The 23,799-nt window shown below is 46.3% G+C and overlaps 1 protein-coding gene across 7 annotated transcripts in view; it reads left to right on the top strand.

Annotated features, from left to right (window-relative positions):
* The first annotated feature begins 1,331 nt into the window (after window positions 1-1,331).
* Window positions 1,332-23,799, top strand: part of Ccdc62 (coiled-coil domain containing 62) — a 29,498-nt gene continuing 7,030 nt past the window's right edge. Inside the window, exons 1-9 of one of the 7 annotated variants that reach the window (XM_090319942.1) lie at window positions 1,332-1,538; window positions 3,725-3,917; window positions 7,340-7,506; window positions 10,133-10,234; window positions 13,191-13,362; window positions 15,783-15,884; window positions 20,358-20,443; window positions 20,893-21,008; window positions 22,137-22,859. In XM_090319942.1, the coding sequence (XP_090176068.1) occupies window positions 1,503-1,538; window positions 3,725-3,917; window positions 7,340-7,506; window positions 10,133-10,234; window positions 13,191-13,362; window positions 15,783-15,884; window positions 20,358-20,443; window positions 20,893-21,008; window positions 22,137-22,859 (1,697 nt within the window). In that variant the 5' untranslated portion in view covers window positions 1,332-1,502. Of the gene's footprint in view, window positions 1,539-1,852; window positions 1,939-3,724; window positions 3,918-7,339; window positions 7,507-10,132; window positions 10,235-13,190; window positions 13,363-15,782; window positions 15,885-20,354; window positions 20,444-20,892; window positions 21,009-22,136; window positions 22,860-23,799 lie in introns of those variants that run through there. The other 6 variants (XM_090319941.1, XM_090319946.1, XM_090319940.1 and 3 more) reach the window with 6 other exon arrangements.

Here is a 23,799-nt window from a genome sequence, read left to right as displayed (position 1 = left end):
AAATTGCTCCACACACCTTTAAGAAACTGAATGGGGGAGAAGAGTAACCTGGAGCCCATGGTGTAATTGTTGCCATGTAAATACAATCTTGAGTGGAAGGGTGTTTAAAAAAAAGATATCTAATAAAGATTTCCCTATTTCAAGGCTTGACTAATTCATTCTCATGATCTTAGGTGTGGTTTTTTTTTGGCAGTACTGGGGTTTCAACTTGCATAGGTAGTTTACAACTTGAGCAATGTGACTAGACCTTTATTTATTTTTTATTTTTTTGCCAGGCCTGGGGCTTGAACTCAGGGCCTGGGCACTATCCTTGGGCTTTCCTCATGTGAGCCACAGCACTGCTTCTGTTTTTCTCTGTGTATGTGATACCTGAGGAATTGAACCTGGGTCTTCGTGTGTGCTAGGCAAGCACTCTACCTCTAGGGCAAACTGCTGGCCCCAACCTTATTAATTTTTCAGGTTGGTTCTGGTGGGTTTTTTTGGCCTGGGCCACCCGCAGACCAAGATGCCACCCTAGCAGCTGGAAGCACAGGTTCTGAATTTCAGGCTAGGATCCTCATTCTATACGTTGAGTAGTTGAGGACAGGCAAGAACAGCCATCCTTCCCATTTCTTCCACTAGAGTCACAGATTCCACCAACAAGGTGTCCTGTTGACAAACTACAGTGATTAGCGGACCGGGAGGAACCTGCGAGCAGCTTTTACTGCCATTGTGTATAAATGGGCAGTTTCAGATGTAAAATGCAATGTTTTGTTTTTGTCATGGGTCGTGGGGCTCGAACAGCCCGGGCGCTGTCCCTGAGCTCTGCGGCTCACGGCTGCCGCCCTGCCCTGGAGCCAAGCCCCACTTCCCTCTTCCTGGTGGTTGACTGGAGATGAGCGTCTCCCGGCTTGGTAGAGCCCGAGCGGGCTTTGAACCTGATCCTCCGATCTCAGCCTGCTGAGCAGCTAGGATGACAGGCGGGCGCCACCGCGCCCGGCAACCCGCGACACAGTGCTCCACGCCGCTCGAGATCAGACACGCGCTGCGCGATTTCCTTTCCTGACTCGGCCTTTGCCTCCCTCACTTACAGGCCAAGTCCTTTACACTGTTAGGGCGGGTGTACAATTCGGCCGGGGGGACGAGCCGGGAGTGGGAGCGCCGGGAAGGCTCTAACAGGCTTTACCTGGAACTGGGTCGGGGAGGAGGGCGGGCCCTTCCCGCGGGCGAACGCCGGCGGGGGCGTGGCCTGCGCGGGGGCGGGGCCGGACGCAGCGCCCCGTGCCGCGAGACCCAGAGCCAGTATCGCGAGGCCAGAGGCGGCCCCTGCGCGCCGCCGTAGGCGAGGCTGGAAGGCGGCGGGTTCGCGCCGGGCCGGCCGTTTAAGGCCGGCTCGTGTGGGCCGACTACGGCGCGGAGCTCCGGCGCTCCGGGCCCGCCCGCGCCGCTGCGGCCAGGCGCGTCTATGGCGTTTCTGAGGTGACGCTGCCCGCACCGACTTTGTCCGGGCGGAGGCGACACCTATGAACCCGTCGGCGACCTTTCTCGCCGTGCGCCAGGTGAGCGGCGCCGGCCCGCGGGGCGCGGTTTCCCCGGGCGCCCGGCTGCGGTCCGCGGTTCTTCCCCGCGCACGGAGGCCCGGGCTCGGTGCGGGGAGGAAACGAGCGTCCTCACCCCGCCCGGGCCCGGCCCGGCCCCGAGAGCCGCGCCGCTCGCTGGCGAGGCGGAGACGCCTCCGGAAGCCTCGCCCGGCGGCCGCAGTCGCCACCCGCCGTCCCGGGCGCGGACTTGGCGGTGTGCGTGGATCCGCCCCTGGGTGCCCTGTGCCGCCGCTGCCCCAGGTCGTTTGTTGAATGAATGAATGAAGGCAGGCAGGCAGGCATGAGTTCGTGCTGGCCGACCAAAGCTTTGTGACTTGGAATCATTTGACTCCAAATTCCACTCTCTGTTTAGTTACTAGTGAGTAATTACAATGAAATCATCATTACTTACCTATAAATCTTGCTTTTCGAGCACTGATGATGCACACAAGTGTCTGGTGACTTTTTTTTTTTTTCCCAGTCCTGGGGCTTGAACTCGGGGCCTGGGCACTGTCCAAGGAGCCACCTGAGCCACAGCGCCACTTCCGGCCTTTTCTGTGTATGTGACACCGAGGAATCGAACCAGAACCCTTGCATGCTAGGCAGTCTTCCACCAGGCCACACTCCCGGCCTCTACTGACCCATTTAATTATGTGTAAGAACTTTTTTTTTTTGCCAGTCCTGGGCCTTGAACTCAGGACCTGAGCACTGTCCTTGGGCTTTCTCGAGGCTAGAGCTCTACCACTTGAACCTCAGCACCACTTCTGGCTTTTATCTGTCTATATGTGGTACCGAGGAATCGAACTTGGGTCTTTGTGCATGCTAGGCAAGCACTCTACCACTAGGCCAAACCCCTGGCCCCATGTGTAAGAAATTTTAAACCAGCACTTCATGGACAGGAATTCCTGTAATTCAATAGTACTATAATTCAAATGTAGGTTAGGATCCATGTGCTGGTAGCTTACATCAGTAATCTTAATAGTTTGAGATCTTGGGATCATGATTCGAAGCCAGCTTCAGTTAAGTTTGCGAGACATCTCCAGTTACCAAAAAGGCAGAAATGGAGCTCTGGCTCAACTGGTAGAGTACCAATCTTGAGCAAAAAAAACCCAAAACCTGAGGGACAGCATCCAGACCCTGAGTTCAAGCCCCTATGCACATAGAACACATGTATGCACCCAAGTTGCTTGTGCATGGTAGAGGGTGACATTGTTAATTGGAACCAGAAGATTGCCAAGCTCAAGGGTAAAGATCAAAAAATAGATTTATGATGAATCAGTGAAGTTTTTGGACACAGTGCCCTCCCCAGTGAAGGTTTTGGACACAGTGCCCCCCCCTTTCTTTTTTTGCCAATCTTGGGCTTGAGCTCAGGGCCTGAGCACTGTCCTTGGACTTGCTCAAGGCTAGAGCTCTACCACTTGAGCCTCAGCACCACTTGAGGCTTTTTTTCTATGTATGTGGTACTGAGGAATCAAACCTGGGCCTTTGTGCATGCTAGGCAAACACTCTACCACTAGGCCAAACTCCTGGCCCCATTCCCTCCAACCCACCTTTTATTTTAAGAATTGTATGTGGTTCTATTCCTTGGTACCACATACATAGAAAAAGCCAGAAGTGGTACTGTGGCTCCAGTGGTAGAGCTCTAGCCTTGAGAAAGCCCAAAGACAGTGCTCAGGCCCTGAGTTCAGGCCCTGGGATTGGCAAAAAAAAAAAAAAAAAAAAAAAGAAAAGAAAAGAAAAAGAAAAAAAAAAGTTTGTATGACAGAATGATAGAGGCAGAGGGCATGCTATGTTTGAACTTGTTTTAAATATAATTTGATGCCTTGTTCCTAACAGTGATTATGACTTAACTTTTCAAAATTAGCAGCAAAATAATATAATTCTTTAGAAAATATGCTTCAGGGGTAGGGAGTTTGGCCTAGTGGTAGAGTGCTTGTCTAGCATGCACAAAGGCCCGGGTTCAATCCCTCAGTACCACATACATAGAAAAAAGCTGGAAGTGGTTTTGTGGATCAAGTGGTAAAGCTCTGGCCTTGAGAAAAAGTCCAACGAGAGTGCTCAGGTCCTGAGCTCAAGCCCCATGACTGGCAAAAAAAAAGAAAATATGCTTCAGCTCATATATGTTACTGAGTTTTAATTTGATGTAAAACCACTACTGTGTTTAGAACACTGGGTCAGAAGTTGAGAATTCCACGATTGAGAAGCAACGGAAGGAGCTGCAGCTGCTTATTGGAGAATTAAAAGACCGAGATAAAGAGCTCAATGATATGGTTGCGGTGCATCAAAGACAGCTGCTTTCATGGGAAGAAGATCGGCAGAAAGTGTTGACTCTGGAAGAACGTTGCAGCAAATTAGAAGGTAGAAATCCCTTCAGCTATAGAGGCCTGTGGGGAAAGTGAAGAAATAAAGGACTATCCTAGAGTTTAGCTTTATTTTTTATTATTATTTTTTTTATTATTTGCCAGTCGTAGGCCTTGAGCAGTGTGTCCTTGGGCTTTCTCAAGGCCAGAGCTCTACCACTTGAGCCATAGCACCATTTCCAGCTTTTACTATGTATGTGGTACCGAGGGATTGAACTCGGGTCTTTGTGCATGCTACGCAAGCACTCTACCACTAGGCCAAACTCGTAGCCCAGGGTTTAGCCTTATTGAAGACAGGATGACTTTATAAATAGCCACATTGAATAGACACATGGCAAGCAAGACTGAGGAATTAAGATGTTGGAGTGACGGCTGGGGACGCAGCTCAGTGGTGGAACACTGGCCTACATGCTCTTCCCAAAAACAAAAAAGGAGCAAGCCCAGCATGAATAGAAAGGCCTTGGGGTGGGGCCGGGAGTTTGGCCTAGTGGTTAAAGTGCTTGCCTAGCATGCATGAAGACCCGGGTTCGATTCCTTGGTACCACATACATAGAAAAAAGCCGGAAGTGGTGCTGAGGCTCAAGTGGTAGAGCTCTAGCCTTGAGAAAGTCCAAGGACAGTGCTCAGGCCCTGAGCTCAAGCCCAGGACTGGCAAAAAAAAAAAAAGAAAGGCCTTGGGGCCACAATGTGAATAAAGCCAGAGGTGATCGCACACACCTGTAATCCTAGCTACTGGGAAGCCGTAGATAGGAAATACTGTGTAAGGCCAGCCCAGGAATAAGATTTGCAACACTGCACTTCAGAAGCTGAGAGGTGATGCATGTATGTCATCCCCCTACATAACAAGTAGAAATAGGAAAAGTGTAGCTCAGGCAGCCTGGGCAAAAAGCTGGAGATTCCATCAGAAAAACAAGGAAAGGACATGGCTTAAGTGGTAAGGTAGTTGCCAATAGCTGGACTCTTGGTTTAATCTCCAGATATGGTGAGGGGGAGGAGGATGTCACCCAAATAAAAATGGAAAAAAAATTGCTCACTGTCACGTAACACAATGAACCTTATAACATAGATTATAACCCATCCTAGTTATCTATTTGTTTTTTGTGCCCCTCCCCCCAACCCCTAGTTCTGGGACTTGAACTCAGGGCATAGCTAGTGTCTTTGAGCTTTCTCAAGGCTAGTGCTCTACCACTTCCGGCTTTTTCTGTGTATGTGGAACTGAGGAATTGGACCCAGGGCTTTGTGCATGCTAGGCTATGCTCCTGGCCTCTAGTCTAGTTGTAAGAGGAACCTGAGGGGCTGGAGTGCAGCTCAGTGGAGTGCCTCCCTCCTCAGGTGTAGTAGGCCCTGTGCTGGATTCTTAGTGCCCCAAAGTAAGTGAATATAAAAGAACAAAATTGGGCTCACACCTGTCATCCTAGCTACTCAGAAAGCTGAGATCCGAGGATTGCAGTTCAAAGCCAGACAGGGCATGAAAGTCTATGAGACTCTTATCTCTGGTTAACCACCAGAAAACTGGAAGTAGAGCTATGCTGGAAGTGACAGAGCAAAAAGGCTCAGAGACAGTGCCCAGGCCTTGAGTTCAAGCCCTACAACCAAAAAAATCAAAAATAAATTTAAAAAACCATAATGGTATAACATTTTACATTTGGTATGCTGTCCAAAGTTAGCTGTTGGCGGAGATGTGGGGCCACTGTGAGCCATATAATGTGGTCTTGGAAGCTAAGGGGTGTCAGACCTGGTTGGAAAGATGAGAATTACACATACTTTAAGAAATGTTCCAGTGCTGTTGGGCACAGTGGCTCACACCTGTAATCCTAGCTACTCAGAAGGCTAAGGTCTGAGGATCAAGGTTCAAAGCCAGCCCAGTCACTAAAGTGTCCATGAGACTCATGTCCAATTAATCTGCACAGAACCCGATGTGGCGTTGTGGCTAAAGGGGTAGGGCTGTTGCCTTGAGCTGAAGAGCTCAGGGACAGCATCCAGCCCAGAGTTCAATCCCCATGACCCACAAAAAAAAAAAGAAAAAGAAAAAGAAATGTTCCAGTGCTGAGAGGTGGTACATGCCTGTGCCATAAGACGGTTATAAGTTCTTGAATAGTGGGGATGTACACCTAAGGTATGTACAGCTAAGTCCAACTCTTTAAATTTTCTTTTTTTTTTTTTTTTTTTTTTTGCCAGTCCTGGGCTTGAGATCAGGGCCTGAGCACCACTTCTGGCTTTTTTCTACATATGTGGTATCAAGGAATTGAACCCCGGTCTTCATGCACACTAAGCAAGCACTTTAACCACTAGGCCAAACTCCCAGCCCCTTAAATTTTCTTTTATCTGTTGGTCATGGGGCTTGAACATCAGCTTGGGCGCTGTCCCTGAGCTCTTTTACTCAACACTCGCATATTGCCACTTTGAGCCACAGCTCCACTTCCAGTATTCCTGTGGCTAACTGGAGATAACTCTCAAGGAGTTTCCTGCCTGGGCTGGCTTTGAACCAGGATCATCAGATTTCAGCCTCCTGAATGACTGGGATTACAGGCATGAGCCACCAGAGCCCGGCTCTTCAACTTGTTTTTGAGATGGGTTCTTGCTAACTCTGCATGTTTTGGCCTGACAGTACTCCCACCTCCATCTCTTCACAACTGGGATTACAGGAGTGAGCCACAGCACCTGGCCCACTGTTGTATTACTAATTTAGTTCTGTATATTTCCTTTTCTTTTTCTTTCTTTCTTTCTTTCTTTCTTTCTTTCTTTCTTTCTTTCTTTCTTTTTTTTGTGGGTCATGGGTCTTGAACCCTGCCACCTCACCCAGCTAGTACTGTGTAGTTCACAATCAAAAGTTTTGCAGGGGCCAGGAGTTTGGCCTAGTGGTTAAAGTGCTTGCCTAACATGCATGAAGACCTGGGTTCAATTCCTTGGTACCACATACGTAGAAAAAAGCCGGAAGTGGTGCTGAGGCTCAAGTGGTAGAGCTCTAGCTTTGAGAAAATCCAAGGACAGTGCTCAGGCCCTGAGCTCAAGCCCAGGACTGGCAAAAAAAAAAAAAAGTTTTGCAAAAATAGCCCCTTGAGGCCGGCTAGTGGCTCACACCTGTAATCCTTGCTACTCAGGAGGCTGAGATCTGAGGATTGCAGTTCAAAGCCAGCCTGGGCACTAAAGACCCTGAGAATTATCTCCATTTAACCACTAGAAAACCAGAAGTGGTGCTGAAGCTCAAGGGGTAGGGCGGTAGCCTTGAGCTGAAGAGCTCAGGGACAGTGCCCAGGCCCAGAGTCCCATGACTGACGAAAAAAAAGCTCCCTGGAACATTCTTAGCAGATGTTTGCTCTTTTTTTTTTTTCTTCAAATTCAGTGTTTTTTTCCCCAAACCTATTCATAAGCATTTTAAGTGTCAGATGTAAAAAATAATACTGATGAAATTTCCCTCAGCTGAACTGCAGAAAAGATCGGAAATTATAAAGTCACTTATGAAGAAGGTGAAAATTCTGGAATCCAATCAGAGCGAATGCCAGGCAAACCTTCGGAAGACGCAGCTCCAGCTCCAAGAAATGGTCCAGAAAGCAACACATTCCTCACTCCTCTCCGAGGACCTGGAGGTTGCTTGCTTATTTACTTATTTCTCATTTGCTTCTTTTTGTACTTTCTGGAGCTATTGAGTTGATGCTGGCCTCTAGCTGATGATGCTCCTGCCTCAGCTTTCTGTGTACTGGGATTGAAGGCATTTGCTGTTGATCCCAGGCATGGGTTTTTATTTGTTGTCTTGTTTGTTTGTTTGTTTATTGGCAATCCTGGGGCTTGAACTCAGGGCCTGGGCACTGTCTCTGAGCTCTGTGTGTGTGTGTGTGTGTGTGTGTGTGTGTCAGTCAGTGTGTCAGTTTTTTTGCCAGTCCTGGCGCATGAACTCAGGGCCCGGGCACTGTCCTTGAGCACTTTTTGCTGAAGGCTAGATAGAGCTCTACCACTTGAACCACAGCACCACTTCTGGCTTTTTCCTCGGTATGTGGAATTAAACCCCAGTCTTCATGTATGCTAGGCAAGCACTCCACCACTAGGCCAAACTCCCTGCCCCTTCTTCGTTTGCCACTTGATTTAGTGGCATCATCCTTTTGTTGAGAACAGGTTATTTTAGAAAGCCTTTCTCAAAATCAGAAATAAAAAGAATTGAGTCTTTTTCTCTCTTTTTGGTAGTGGAGGTTAAATCAGAACCTCACGTGTGCTAAGCACGTGCTTTACTACTGAGCTACTCACTACCCTTCTAACCACTCCCCCCCTCATTTTTGTTTTTGTTTCCTGTTTGTTTTGGGTTCTGAGGTTTGAGCTCAGTGCCTTCAGCATCTTGCTTATGGCTGGTGCTCCTACCACTTGAGCATCACCACCATTCTGGCATTTTGCTGGTTAAAGACTCAAGGACTTTCTTGCCTGGGCTGACATCAAATCATATGCCCTTTTTTTTTCTTTTTAACCAGTCCTGGGTTTTTTTTTTTTTTTTTTTTTTTTTTGCCAGTCCTGGGCTTGAGCTCAGGGCCTGAGCACTGTCCTTGGACTTTCTCAAGGCTAGAGCTCTACCACTTGAGCCTCAGCACCACTTCCAGCTTTTGTCTATATATGTGGTACCAAGGAATCGAACCCGGGTCTTCATGCATCCTAGGCAAGCACTTTAACCACTAGGCCAAACTCCTGGCCCTCAATTATGTTTTGAATGTGTGTATCGTAAGGCCCAGAGAAAAGGCCAGCTATTTTGGTTATATTATTCATATTCCTGTCTCGTAGTAATACTTGAGGTACGTCTTGATAATATACTGAATCTCGGTAATTCATAAGAGTTATTTTGGGTTCTGGTTGTTTATCTTTTGGAACTTTGGAATTCATTATGTAGTCCAAGCTGTCCTTGAATGCTTGCTCCTCCTCTCTCAGACTCTCAAGGGCTTGGATTATAGCTGTGTGCAATCATGTACAGCATATTCTAGATATTTGCTAGTGATAAAATAAGTTTAAAAATCACTTAGTAGAATTTATTGATATATTGGATAAAAAATGGAAGATAGCTGTTTTGTTTGTGGCAGTAGTACTGAGATTTGAACTTAGGGCCTTATCAATTAGGTACTGTACCTTTGAGCTATTCCTCTAACATCTCTCTCCTCTCTCTCTCTCTCTCTTTCCCTCTCTCTCTCTCTCTCTCTCTCTGTGGATCATGAAGCTTGAACTCTGGGCCTGGGCATTGTCCCTGAGCTCTTCAGCTCAAGGCTACCATCCTACCCCTGGAGCCACAGCCCCACTTCCCATTTTCTAGTGATTAATTGCAGATAAAAGAGTCTCATGGTCATTAGTGCCTGGGCTGGCTTTGAACCTTGATCCTCAGATCTCAGCCTCCTGAGTAGCTAGGATTACAGGTGTGAGCCACTGAGCCTGGCTTCTCTGTCTCTTTTTCTGTGCCTGTCCTGGGGCTTCAACTCAGGGTCTAGGCACTGTTCCAGAGCTTTTGTGTTCAAGGTTAGTACTGTATCACTTTAAGCCACAACTCCACTTTTGGCTTTTTTCCTGCCAACACTGGCTTCAAACCATGATTCTCACGTCTCATCCTGCTATAAAGCTAGGATTACAGGCATGAGCCACCAGTACTTGGCAAGATATTTCTTACTAGACTTTTCTTTTAGAGATAATTTTAGGTTCATAGCACAGTTCCCATATCTGCCAGTACCCACACTCCCAAGCCCCCCGATGACCTCATCCTAGCGCTGATGAGTCCTCGTGGAACCGTCGTCCTTCCTCAAAGCCACAGTTACATGAGATCACTCTGGGTCCTATACACTGTGGGCCCTGACCATCGTTCGAGGTGGTGTGTGTCAGCAACTGGTGAAGAGTTACAGAAGGTGCCCAGACTTCACCAAGACCACTGTTTCATGAAGGAAATTCCACACATGTACAGTTCTCATTCATTTTCTTCCTGCTTCCCCACCAAAAATTGCACATGAAAATAGGAAATAAACTTGCTAACAAGCATAACCACTAGAATCCAATATGTCAATTAAATGCAAGCAATGGGAGCATGCTCAAGGCAGCCAAGACATGGGTATTTTGTGATGGCTGCTTACTCTGCCAGCTTTGTCCCTACAGCATGGTAAAGAAACAGCAAACAGAGTAGAGAAACGAGTCCAGACAGAGGCTCGTGACAGTAAAGAACGCATTGAAGGACTCACTATTTTCTGTATTGTTCTTTTGTAGGCTAGAAATGAAAATCTCAGCAACACATTAGTGGAACTTTCTGCTCAAGTAGGACAATTACAAGCTAGAGAACAGGCTCTCACCACAATGATAAAGCTAAAGGTAATTAAAAATAATTACACTTCCATTTGCCAGAGCACTTTGTAGCTTACAAAGCACAGTCATAGACATCATCTCACTTAGCAGCCCAGAAATCAAGAGCTGGCCAGATTTCTCTTTTTAACTTCACACTATAGAATGGAAAGGAGAGACAAGTTTAAAATGATGCTCCAAGATCCTCACTACTCAGGAAGCTGAGATCGAAGGAGCAAGGTTTGAAGTCAGCCTGTGCACCTTTTTTAAGATTTTTGCTTTATTATTTGACAGTGCTAGGGTCTGAACGCAGAACCTGGAGCTTGCTAGGCAGGGCCCTTTTTATTTCAGATAGAAAACTGGTAGTAGTCAAGCAGTTGGCCCATTCACTATTGTGCAGTCCTGGGTAGCAACGCCTCTTCTGAGGTAACTCATACCTTTGACAGCTGGTAAATAGGGAATGAAGGCAGGGGGCTGGCAGCTCATTTCTGTCCTTCTAGCTATTTGGGAGGCTGAGAACAGGAGGCTCATGGTCCAAGGCCGGTCTGAGGAGAAACTTTGTGAGATCCTTTCTCAGTGCACAGCTGGGCTCAGTGGTATGCACCTGTCAGAAGCAGCAAGGGAGGCTGAGATTGGGAGACCCTTGGGGCCAGGTTAACCTGGGTGGAAACTTGCAAGACTTCATCCTCTTGGAGGGGAGTGGGACATGGTGGTGTGCCTGCCGTTTCAGGAAAGGTGGAAAACCTGAGGTAGACAGAGGACAGCTCAGATGTAATATGGTCCTAAAGTAACCAGTTGTGTTGCACTGGCCTGGCAAGTACAAGGCCCCGAGTTCAAACCCCAGTACTGTCACAAAAATAAATAAGTAAAAAGATGATGTTTATTTAACAAGACACGCATGGCAATATGATTTCACCAGCACTTGGATGTTTTGACAAGAAAGCTCTACAGAATTTACTTTAGTGCAATAGTGGCCAGCATGGTGTCTCCAGCAGCCATGTGTGACAAAGCCATGGTGCCAAGGAGGCTGCTGCAGAGGCACCATGTTGGCCAGTGGCTCGAGAGGTAGCCTGCCCAGTAGAAAGCTGTGCCCTCAGGAAGTAGCGCAGAAGCCCTGGCTTTAAGCCTGGAAGGAATGACTTGCGCATGTGCACGGGGGCTGGCCTACCATTAGGGCGGGAGGGGTGAAGCTCGCTTAGTCACACCATCTTCTTTCCTTTTTGAGGGATGGTGGGAGTCAGTCATGGCACCCTTGAACTCCGAGTCTGGGTGCTGTCCCTGAGCTCTTCAACTCAAGGCTATCACTCTACCCCTTGAGCCACACCACCACTTCCAGTTTTCTGGTGGGTTCATTGGAGATAAAAGTCTCATGGACTTTTGTGCCAGGGCTGGCCATGAACCTTGATCCTCAGATCTCAGCCTCCTGAGTAGCTAGGATTACAGGCGTGAGCCACCAGCAGCCAACTTCTCATTGCTTTGTTATGGTGCTAGGAACTGGTCTTGTGGCCTGCATGTGGGTGAGCACCACCACATCGCTGGCTCCTCGACCTGTCACTGCTACTGGTTATTGAATGGTTACTGAAAAGTTGGTTAGAACCAACTTTTATTTTTATTTGTTGTCAATACTAAGGTTTGAAATCAGGGCCTGTGAAAGCTTTCTAGGCCAATGTTCTGCCATTCCCTGTACCCTTAGCTCTTTTGCTTCACTTATTTTCCACATGGGGTCTGTACTTATTGCTCAGGCTAACTTCAGACCTCAGTTCTACTTATATCTTGTGTGTAGCAGAGATTACAAGTGTGAACCACCATGCTGTGCTTTTTTTTTTTTGCCAGTCGTGGGGCTTGAACTCAGGGCCTGAGCACTGTCCTTGAACTTTCCTCAAGGTTAGAACTCTACCACTTGAGCCACAGCATCACTTCCCGCTTTTTTCTTTGTATGTGGTACTGAGCAATTAAACCTGGGTCTTCATTCATGCTAGGCAAGCACTCTACCACTAGCTCAAACTCCCAGCCCCCATTCTGTGCTTTTTAAAAAAAGAGTTGTTTTATTTTTTGCCTGTCCTGGGACTTGAACTCAGGGCCTGGGTGCTGTCCTTGAGCCTCTCTATGCTCAAGGCTAGCCCTCTATCACCTGAGCCACCGCACTGCTTCCAGCTTTTTCTGAGTAGTGTATTGGAGATAAGAATCCCATGGACTTTCCTGCCTTGGTTGGCTTCTTACCGTGATCCTCAAATCTCAGCCTCCTGAGTAGCTAGGATTATGGCATGAACTGCTGGCACCCAACCTATAATGTGCCTTTTTATTGGGATGAACTCAACATTTTGCCCAGACTGGCCTCAAACCTTGATCCTTTCAGTTTCCATCTCCTGAGTAGGTTGGACTACAGGCACATACCACCGTGCCTGGTACTGTCCCAACATTTTAATCTTCCCATAAGTCTTCTAGGGTATGAGGTTTTCTCACTGAATACATGATGGTGCAGCAGATACATTTCTGCTTAAGTAGAGGAAAACATTTTGGCAGTAGTTACTCCAGCAGGCATATCACTGTGGTTTGGTTCTTAGGTATTGAGTTGCTTTTCAACAAGTAGATACATTTTCTGTAATCCCTAGCTTATAACAAGAGGTTATAATATACTAGTTTACAATAAGGTCTTGGAAACTGAAAAGAGGAAAGAGACACTGGGTAATTCTACATTTAAGAGCTGCCAACCCTTCTCTTGCTATGCCAGTCTCCTCGGTCATTGAACTATCTGGTTCTAAGCCTTGCAGGAGTCAGATGTGGTCAGGACCCACTGGGTTCAGGTGCAGCTCAGCCACTGGCTGGCTGCATCCTTGTCTGTGTGTCTGCTCTGGCCCCTCAGCAGAGTGACAGGCGGCTTCAGTGAGGTGGCTGGGCTTCTGTAGTCCATTTAAGCAAGTGTAGTCTTTCATACTGATGAGCTGAGATTTAAAATTTAACATCATGGTCTCTTATTTGTTTTTAGGACAAAGATATAATCGAGGCGGTCAATCACATTGCAGATTGCTCGGGCAAATTTAAATTACTAGAGCATGCTTTACGTGATGCTAAGATGGTGGAGACCTGTATTGTGAAAGAAAAGCAAGATTACAAGCAGAAGCTGAGGACTCTTAAGGTTGAAGTTCATAAGCTGAAAGGTGAGGGGGGGCCTTACAAGGTGCCATCATCTTTGGAATGGTTTTCCAGCTGGGTTCACTTAATCTTATGGATTGGAATTCTAACATGAACTATGGGTTTCATTTGTATGTAATATGTGGGCGATCTGTGTTACTAGATATATAGCAGACTTGGGTAAAGTGTATCATGTACCATATTTTTAAATGATCCTCGATGTAAGTGGCTGATCAGCTAGCTATTGCCAGTCCGTGCTCTGTAACAGACAGTAGCAGTGACTCAGCAGCATGAGTCTTAGTATCTGGTAAACTCAAGTTGTGCCTGTGGGAATTGTCTGAACTCAACTGGACGTGGCGGAACTTCTGAGTGGGGCAGCTCTGCTTCATGTGTCTTCCACAGTGAAGGCAGGAACTTAACAACCATGGGAGAAGCTGGGAGCTTCTGGCTCACACCTGTAAACCCAGCTACTCAGGAGGCTGAGACACAAGGATTGTGGTTTGAAGCCAGCCAGTGCAGAAAAGTCCTTGAGACTCTTATCTCCAGTTAATCATCATAAAGGGATAAGTGTAGCTCAAGTAGAGTGCCAACCTTGAGGAAAAAAACTAAGTGGAAGGCCCAGAGTCAAAGCTCCATTACCAGCCACTCCAACCCCCTCCCCCATACACACACACAAAGTAAGGCTCAGTTACACAAGGCTGTGCTGCTTAAGACATCCTGTCATACTTCTGACCAACTGCTGTACATATCAGATTCATAACTACCTCCTCGGGGTTGACTTTTTGCTAGAACGGTTCTTAGAGCTTGTTTTCTGGAATATTAAGAAGGAGGCAGTGAGGGATTGCAGATGGAAGTGTGGGCTTCCAGACACACGGCTCCTCTGCCCTCTTACGGTGCTGTGCCCTGCCTAGATGTGTTCACCCAGCAAATGCTCAAATCCCTACTGTTGAGCAGTTTCTGTGGAGTTCCTTGGCCCCTTGCTCAGGCCTGTGGACAGGGCTGAGACTTCCTGCTACATCTCATTAAGAGTCTTCATACTGTCTTCATATATACTGGCAACAAAATTAGTCACTCTCCTTTTTTTTTTTGCCAGTTGTGGGGCTTGAGCTGGGGGCCTGAGCACTGTCCTTGGGATTTCCTCAAGGCTAGAGCTCTACCACTTAAGCCTCAGCACCACTTCTGGCTTTTTTCTATGTATGTGATACCGAGGAATCAAACATGCTAGGCAAGCACTCTACCACTAGGCCACACTCTAGGCCCTACTGTTTTTTGTTTTTGAGCTAGTGTTTCTTCATATAGCCCAGGCTGGCCTCAAACTCTTAACCTGCCACAGTTTCCTAAGTGGTAGGATTACAAGTAGGGCTCCTTTTGAATGACAAAGGACACAATTGAGGACAAAACCAGATCTCCCCTTTGTTTCACTTCCCAGGCAAGATGTTTGGGACCTGACTGGCAGGGGAGCTAGGGAGGGAACCTGTGAAGTCACAGGGTGTGGCCATACATGGTGATGAGTTTAGATTTTATCCTAGGAGCTGGAGGAGGGCTTAAGAGATCTCAGTAGTAGTTGCGGGTTTTTGTTGTTGGTTGTAGGGCTTGTTCTCATGGCCTAGGCACTTTTGCTCAAGGCTACTACTCTACCACTTGGAGCTACAGCTTCACTTCAGGCTTTTTGCTAGTTAATTGAAGATAAGAGTGCACAGACTTTCCTGTCGAGGCTGGCTTTGAACTGTGATCCTCAGATCTTACCTACTGACTAGCTAAGATTATAGGTGTGAGCCACTGGCACCAGACAGTAGTTGTTATTTATTTTGGCCAGTCCTGTGACTTGAACTCAGGGCCTGGGCACTTTCCTTGGGCTTTTCTCAAGAGTAGCTTTCTACCACTTGAACCACAGCACCACTTCCAGCTTTTTGTGTATATGGAATCAAGGAATCTAACACAGGGCTTTGTGCGTGCTAGGAAAGCACTCTATCACCAGGCCATGCTCCTGGCCCCTTAGTTGTCATTTATTTATTTTTGCCAATCTTGAGGCTTGAACTCACAGCCTTGACATTGACCTTGGGCTTTCTCAGGCTAGTGCTCTACAACTTGAACTACAGCACCACTTCCAGCTTTTTCTATGTATGTGAGTACAGAGGAATCAAGCCCAGGGCTTCATGCATGCTAGGCAAGCACTCTACCACTAGGGCACAATCCTGGCCCAGTAGTTGTTATTTTTAAAGATTGATCTGTGTCTCTCTGGACTGTGACAGGAGAGACCAGATCCGAGCACAGCAGCAGGCCGTCCAGAGGTACTGGTGGTGCGGCAGTCCATGTTACAGGAGCTGGAAGTCCCTAGGAAGTCACAAGTTCTGGGGCACAGGTTTTGCCCAGGAAGGAGGGTCTCTTCTTAGGAAGAGGAGACTGGCATTTATTTGAGGACTTTCTTTTTCTTTTATTTGCAAAGAGGACCTAAATGAAAAGACAACAGAAAATAATGAACAACGAGAAGAGATTATTCGCCTCAAGCAAGAGAAAAGTTGCCTGCATGATGAATTGATTTTTACCGGTAAAAATAATTAGTTTAAGTGTTTGAAGAGTCATTTTGAAACCTAAGTTTGAATACTACTACTATGACAGGCTGAAGAATAATAGAGTACTTGTACTTGCCTAGAATGCTTGAAGCCCCGAGTTCAAACTCCAGTAACTCAAAAAACAAACAGGGGCCGGGAGTTTGGCCTAGTGGTAGAGTGCTTGCCTAGCCTGCACAAAGACTGGGGTTCAATTCCTCGGTACCACATACATAGAAAAAAGCTGGAAGTGGTGCTGAGGCTCAAGTGTTAGAGCTCTAGCCTTGAGAAAGTCCAAGGACAGTGCTCAGGCCCTGAGTTCAAGCCCAGGACTGGCAAAAAAAAAAAAATCCAAAAATAAAAAACAAAACAACAACAAAATAACCCCATTAATCTGGGTGCTGGTGGCTCATGCCTGTAATCTAGCTAATCAGGAGGCTGAGATCTGAGGATCCCAGTTCAAAGCCAGCCCTGGCACAAAAGTCTGTGAGACTCTTATCTCCAATGAACCACCAGAAAACTGGAAGTTGCTCTGTGGCTCAGTGAGGTAGAGTTCTAGCCTTGAGCTGAAGAACTTAAAGACAACACCCAGGCCCAGAGTTTAAGCCTCATGAACAACAAAAAAACAAAACAAAACAAATCCTCTGCTTCTCTCCATCCCCCTTGGAAGAGTGAGTAAGGAGCCAGACATAATTTGAAAGCTGTTATTAACTCCAGATATCTGTAGTTCCTGTTCTGTGAAATGAAGGACTGTACTCCTACAAGTTTTCTCAGAAATATAATATTCTTGCTTTCACATTCATTTTAAAAGACTGTAATCCTCACTCACACCTGTAATCCTAACTACTCAGGAGGCTGAGATTTGAAGATTGTGGTTCAAAGCAAGCCCTAGAAAAGTCCAAGAGACTTTATTGTTAGGGAAAAGGGCTGATTTTAAAAGGCAAGAAAAGGCCGGGAGTTTGGCCTAGTGGTTAAAGTGCTTGCCTAGCACGCATGAAGACCCGGGTTTGATTCCTCAGTACCACATACATAGAGAAAAAGCCGGAAGTGGTGCTGAGGCTCAAGTGGTAGAGCTCTAGCCTTGGAAAGTCCAAGGACAGTGCTCAGGCCCTGAGCTCAAGCCCAGGACTGGCAAAAAAAAAAAAAAAAAAAAAAAAAAAAAAAGACAAGAAAAATGAAAGCGGAGGGCACTGAGCTCAACAGAGCAGATCAACTTCAATGGAAAGTTGAAGAGGGACACCACGGTGACATGAGAAGAATGAAGGGACACAACAGCCAGCTTGGGGCAGGGGTGGAAGTCCTGGGTGAAAGTAACTGGAGGGCACACAGAGTTTCTGGTTGGGCTTTGCAGGTTTGTAGTACACAGGCCTGGCTCTGGAAACCTGCTGTGCAAACCTACTGAGCAGGTCTCAGTTCAGCAAGGCATGGTGTACTTCAGAGAATTCAGGTGCCAGTTAAGTAGCCAACAGCTAGGCTGGAGATGTGGCTCAAGTGGTAGAGTACCAGCTATAAACAAGTATGGGGTGCTGAGCTCAGACCCTGCTACTGGCAGGGTCTTGATGAATGATGGAGTTTGTTAATGATTTTGTAAATGCTAGGTATAACAAGTAGGAATTCAAAAGGTATAGCCAAGTGGTAGAGTACACCGTGCCCACTGTGTAGTCCCTGCACACACACACACACACACACACACACAGCATTTCTCTAGTCTTACAGACAAATGACCTGCATTTACTGCAGTTGCATGAGTATGACTGAAGTAAGGATTCTGGAGTTGAATTCCCTCTCATGACTATGGCCTCCACCCCTGCTGGTACTCCAGCCAGCTTGTCCACCCATACCCAAGTGTCCACCACTGAAGCCCTCCCTTTCTCCTTCCCCCAGGGAGCTGACTTGCATCCTCGATAGCCCAGGTTTTCTTACAGTTTCATTCCAGTAGCTTGTATCAGGGAGATTGTAGACTTCAAGGCAGTTTGAAATATAAGAATTAAACACTCTGGGTCTGCTCATATCTAACCTCAAGTCCCCTCCTTCTAGAAAGATAATCTGTTTCTACAGTTTAAAAAGAATACACAATATTTAAAACTTCAAACACAATGGATTTCTTAATTTTGATCTTCTGATTCAAAATAGGGACAAAGTACCACCAGAGGGCACCATTTCCTTATTTCTAAGGTTGCCAGGTCCTAGATAAAAGGGAAAGCAAGCTTGGACTTGAGAATTTAGTCTGGAGTATGGGCCTTGTGTGCTTTATTACTCCACAGGAGTTCTAAACAGAAGGTTAAAGGAGGAAGTACATATGCTATTTTAGGTTTCTCGCTTTTTTCTTGCAGTCCTGGAGTCTGAGCTCAGGAGCTGCTTACTTGCTAGACCAGTGCTCTACCAACTGAGCCATATAATCCATTTTGTGAAATAACCTTAAGATATCCTAATTTAGGTTATTTCCTAATTTTGTAAACTTTATTTTGGCCATTGTGGGAGTTGAGTTCTGGGCCTGGGAGCCGTACCTGAGCTCTTTGGCTCAAGGCTACCACTCTACCACTTTGAGCCAAAGTGCCACTGCAGTTTTCTGGTGGTTAATCAGAGATAAGAGTCTCATAGACTATCTGCCCAGGAAGACTTTGAGTCTTCAGATCTCATCCTCCTGAGTAGCTAGGATTACAGGCGTGAGCCCCGAGAGCCTGGCCCTAAACTTATTTCAGAGTGCCTTTCTACTGACGACAATCACATGCCATTGTCTCAATTTATCTTCTTTCTTTCTTTCTTTCTTTCTTTCTTTCTTTCTTTCTTTCTTTTTTTCTTTCTTCCTTTCTTTCTTTCTTTCTTTCTTTCTTTCTTTCTTTCTCTCTTTCTTTCTTTTGTGAATCATGGGGCTTAAACTCTGGGCCTGGGCACTGTCTCTGAGCTCTTTAGCTCAAGGCTACTGCCCTACTCCTGGGCCTGGGCATTATCCTTGAGCTTCTCAGCTCTAAGCTATTGCCCTACCCTTGAGCCACAGCCCCACTTCCCATTTTATAGTGATTAATTGAATATAAGAGTCCCAAGGTCTTTAGTGCTGGAGCTTCCTTTGAACCATAATCCTCAGATCTCAGCCTCCTGAGTAGCTAGGATTACGGGTGTGAGCCACTGAGCCTGGCTTATTTTTATTTATTTATTTATTTATTTTTGCCAGTCCTGGGCCTGAGATCAGGGCTTATGCATTGTCCTTGGGCTTTCTCAAGGCTAGTACTCTATCACTTGAGCCACAGCACCACTTCTGGTTGGTTTGTTTTTGGTGAGTCATGGGTCTTGAACTTAGCCTGGGTGCTATCCCTGAGCTCTTCCGCTCAAGGCTGCCTCCTACCTCTGGGCCTGTGCATTGTCCCTGAGCTCTTCGGCGAGGCTACTGCCCTAGCCCTTGAGCCAAGCCTCACTTCCCATTTTCTACAGGTTAATTGGAGATAAGAGTCTCAGGTCCTTTTGTGCCTGAGCTGGCTTTGAACCTTGATCCTTAGATCTTAGCCTCTTAAGTAGCTAGGATTACAGGCATGAGTCACCCATCTGGCAACTTCTGGCTTTTTTATATGTATGTGGTATGGAAGAATTGAACCCAGTTCTTCATGCATGCTAGGCAAGCACTCTGCTACTAGGTCAAACTCCTGCCCCCTATTTTTTTTTTGCCAATATGGAGCTTGAACTCTGGGCCTGGGTGCTGTCCTGAGCTTCTTTTTGCTCAGGGCTAGAGCTCTACCATTTGAGCCATAGTGCCACTTCCAGCTTTTTCTGAGTAGTTTATTGGAGATAAAAGAGTCTCACTGACTTTCCTCCCTGGCTGACTTCAATCTTCAGTTCTCAGATTGTCAGCCTCCTGAGTAGTAGCATTACAGGCATATGCTACCAGTGCCTGGTCCTTTTTTTTTTTTTTTTTTTTTTTGAGTGCTGAGGCTTGAACTCAGAGCCTGGGCTCTGTCACTTAACTTTTTTGCTCAATGCTGGCGCTCTATCACTTGAGCTACACCTCTACCTCCTACATTTTGCTGTTTAATTGGAGACAAAGAATCTCTGATTTTCTTGGCCTGACTGACTTGCTTTGAACCTCAGTCCTCATATCTCAGCCCTCTAGCTAGGATTAAAGGCATAGGATACCAGTGCCCAGCTCTGTATGTTTTAGTTATAAATGGGATTTGTATGTGTGTGTGCCAATAGTAGGGCTTGAACTTCTGGCCACATACTTTTACTTGGCTGTGTCTCTATTGAGTAGCTAGAATTACAGGCATGAGTGACTGATGCTCCATTTTTCAGTTTGTAAGTTCAGGAACACAAACATTAGTGTTTTGGATTCTTTAATGGTTACTGAGGATGGATCCTAGGGCTTTCTGCTGGGCAAGTGCCCTGCCATTGAGCCCTAGCCTTAAAGATTCAGAAATAGAGCTCTGTAAATTGGTATGACAGTTTTTTAAAAAATATTTATCATTTCTGTTTTTCAATAGTAGAGAGAGAAAAGAGGAAAGATGAGTTACTGGATATTGCAAAGTCCAAGCAAGAACGTACAAACTCCGAACTGCATAATCTAAGACAGGTATGGCCCCAGCTCCCCAGCTGTTGTAGCCTCAGCTGCTGGGGAGCAGACCAGGAGCTGTATACCTGTTGCTTTTGTTGCTGGCACTGAGGGAATCTTACCTCATTAGACATACAGCTACTTAACCTCCTAGATGTGTTTTGGTTATGATAATTAAAAGTTAGAGTCAGGGGCTGGGAGTTTGGCCTAGCTTGCACGAAGACCCTGGGTTCAAGTCCTAGGTAGACATACACAGAAAAAGCCGGAAGTGGCACTGTGGCTCAGGTGGTAGAGTTCTAGCCTTGAGAAAGCTCAAGGACAGTGCTCAGGCCCTGAGTTCAGGTCCCAGGAGGGCACACAAAAAAGTAAGAGACTAGCTACAGTAATCTAAGATGAAAATAGAACAAATAAAAGCAAAAACTATAATTTTTATTATTACATTTGTGTTGACTGATCAATGTCTCTTGCAGATTTATGTGAAACAACAGAGTGACCTGCAGTTTCTTAATTTCAATGCAGAAAATTCTCAGGAATTGATTCATTTATATGACTCAAAGACAGAGGAGTCTAAGGCCCTTGAATCCAGGTAATCTCAGCAAATGCTGTGATATGTGCTTTACTTCATGAGTAGACCAGCATTTACTTAGTGCTTCCTGGAGGCTAGTAGGAAATAAATGCATGTGAGTTAGCTATTATCTTCATAATCCTAGTTTGTGCTGTAAGAATTTCAGGCATGACGCCAGGTTAGCCACTTAATAAAAATAAATTGTTTTTCTTTTGCGAGTTCTGGGGTTTGAACTCAGGGCCTACTTAGAGTTTCTCAAGGCTACCACCTTATCCCTTGAGCCACAGCGCCACTTCTGGTTTTCTGGTGGTTAATTGGAGATAAGAGTCTCATGGACTTTAGAACTTCAGTGCCTGGGCTGGCTTTGAACCTCAGTCCTCAGATCTCAGCCTCCTGAGTAGCTAGGATTATAGGCATGAGCCACCACATGCAGCTAAGTCTGTGGGATTCTTATCTCCCATTAGGCCACAAAAAGTCAATGAATAATACAAGTGGTAGAGCTCTAGTGGTAGAGCAAAAAAGCCAAGCAACAGATCAAGCCCTTGTTAAACACATCATTTGAAATATGATGTAAAAATCAGTGATAATAAATTCTTAAAAAAAAAAGAGAGAGAGAGAGAGCAAGCCCCACTTTCGCTACATTTCCATTTGGTGTTTCCTCATTTAGACAGTGAGTACTACAGGAGCTGAGGGTGGGAGAGGGGTGAGTGGGAGCTTGCTAGTTCAAAAGACTTTGGAGACAAATTTGGGCTTGGGGAAAGTCATGGGCACTGGTATTGTCACATTCAATCTTTTTTTTTTTTTTTCTGCCAGTCCTGGGCTTGGGCTCAGGGCCTGAGCACTGTCCTTGGACTTTCTCAAGGCTAGAGCTCTACCACTTGAGCCTCAGCACCACTTCTGGCTTTTTTCTATGTATGTGGTACCGAGGAATCGAACCTGGGTCTTCATGCATGCTAGGCAAGCACTTTAACCACTAGGCCAAACTCTCGGCCCCTTTTTTTTTTAATCGGTGTGGGGCTTGAACTCTGGGCCTGGGCGTTGTCCCTAAGCTCCTCAGCTCAAGGCTATCACCCTACCCCTTGAGCCACAGTGCCACTTTCTTGTCATGTCTAATCTTATAACTTCCGTTTCTTTGTAATGCTGCTGTAGCAGAGATATGTCTTTATCCGACCTTGAAAATAACTACTCAAAAACTGACATTAAAAGAGAGAAAAATTCGAAGTCATTGGTTAAAGATCAAAAATTGGAGGCCATGTTGGCTCAACAAAAGGCGGACAAAAACTCCTGTGATGTGTGTAAGGAGAAGAAGCTACAGATGAATAATGCATTTGGAGAAAAAAAGATAATCACTCTCTCGTCTGTGCTTACCAAAGACCTAGCGGGCAAGCAGAAGTGTTGGTCTTTAGGTGGAAAAATCCAGATTGAACCTGAAAACAAAACTGCATTGTGCAAGATGCATGCACGATCCCTGAGAGATCATCAGTTTGAGGTTTTGAACGAAGAGAAGCAGCAGTCAGAAGTATCGCTGCCTGATGAAAAGCAGTGGCATGATGTCAACATTTACCTGGGCCTGGCCAGCCGTTCTGACTCCCGAGAGCCAGAGCGGCTAGATGTGGACTGTCATGACCCGACAGACAGGTCTGACGCCTCCTGTGCCCTGAAAGATGATGGCTGTCTGGGTGAGAGCAACCTGTGCATGTCCAAGTGCTGCCACCCGAGTAACTTGGTCATTGAGGCTCCAGGCCACATGTCTGACGCCGAGTGGATGAGCATCTTCAAGCCTGGCAGAGGGCCCAGGATTGTCCGCCACAAGACAGTGTGTGCATGTGCAGGCAGCTTCGGTGGGGCCAAATACAATTCCTCTTCCACAAGGTTAGTGAGGCAGGGTCACCCACCTGTGTGCAGAAGTGGGGGCTGCTCCCTGCAGAGTGCCCTCAAAATCTTCCTCAGGTCAGCCCTTCTCCCTGCTTTGACTGCCAGCAGTGGTGTTCTGAAAGCAGCACTGCCTGCTTTGTATGCCAGCGCCCGTGTTCTGAACTGAGAAAATAGATTTTACTGGAAGTAAAGGAGTGGCCCTGTAGAGCTCAATACTGCCCTCCCACCCCCCACCCCCGACTGTTGATGCGCAGCAGTTGATCCTGATGAGGTCAGCAGGCAATTCCTCTCTGTTCTCATTGTGAGACCTGGTGGGAAACACACCCGCTTATTTCTCCCTCATGTTCCACTCATGCTGCCTCTGACTGTGTAGCACACTTTCTTTCTTTAAAACATGCAGTGAGGGACAGGATATCGGTGTTTAATAAGCTGATGAAAGTTATTCCTTTAAGGAAGGAGATGGATTAGGTATTAGCATACACTGAATTATTCAGGATCATCTTATTGTTAGAATTGCTGAATCTTGTGGTTGAGTGGCACTGTAACAATGTCTGCTATTTTTAAAGCAAGCATAGCTCTTCAGTCTTAAAATATAGAAAGGAGGATGATGTTTCTATATTCAGAGCATTATTTTAATGATTGAATTGACTTTCATAGGACTTTATGTTGAAATGTCTGCTATTTACATTATTTTGAGTATTTCTCAGCTCTTTTAGAAGCTTGAGTCTTTTTTTTTTTTTTGCCAGTCCTGGGCTTGAACTCAGGGCCTGAGCACTGTCCTTGGACTTTCTCAAGGCTAGAGCTCTACCACTTGAGCCTCAGCACCACTTCCGGCTTTTTTCTATGTATGTGGTACCGAGGAATCGAACCCGGGTCTTCATGCATGCTAGGCAAGCACTTTAACCACTAGGCCAAATTCCCGGCCCCAAAACATGAG

Source organism: Megascapheus bottae, chromosome 28, assembly GCF_031878675.1.
Source record: "Megascapheus bottae isolate mThoBot1 chromosome 28, mThoBot2.hap1, whole genome shotgun sequence".
Classification (NCBI taxonomy): Eukaryota; Metazoa; Chordata; class Mammalia; order Rodentia; family Geomyidae; genus Megascapheus; species Megascapheus bottae.
The sequence above is the reverse complement of the archived record's forward strand: the minus strand, read 5'-3'. Positions and strand labels throughout refer to the sequence as shown.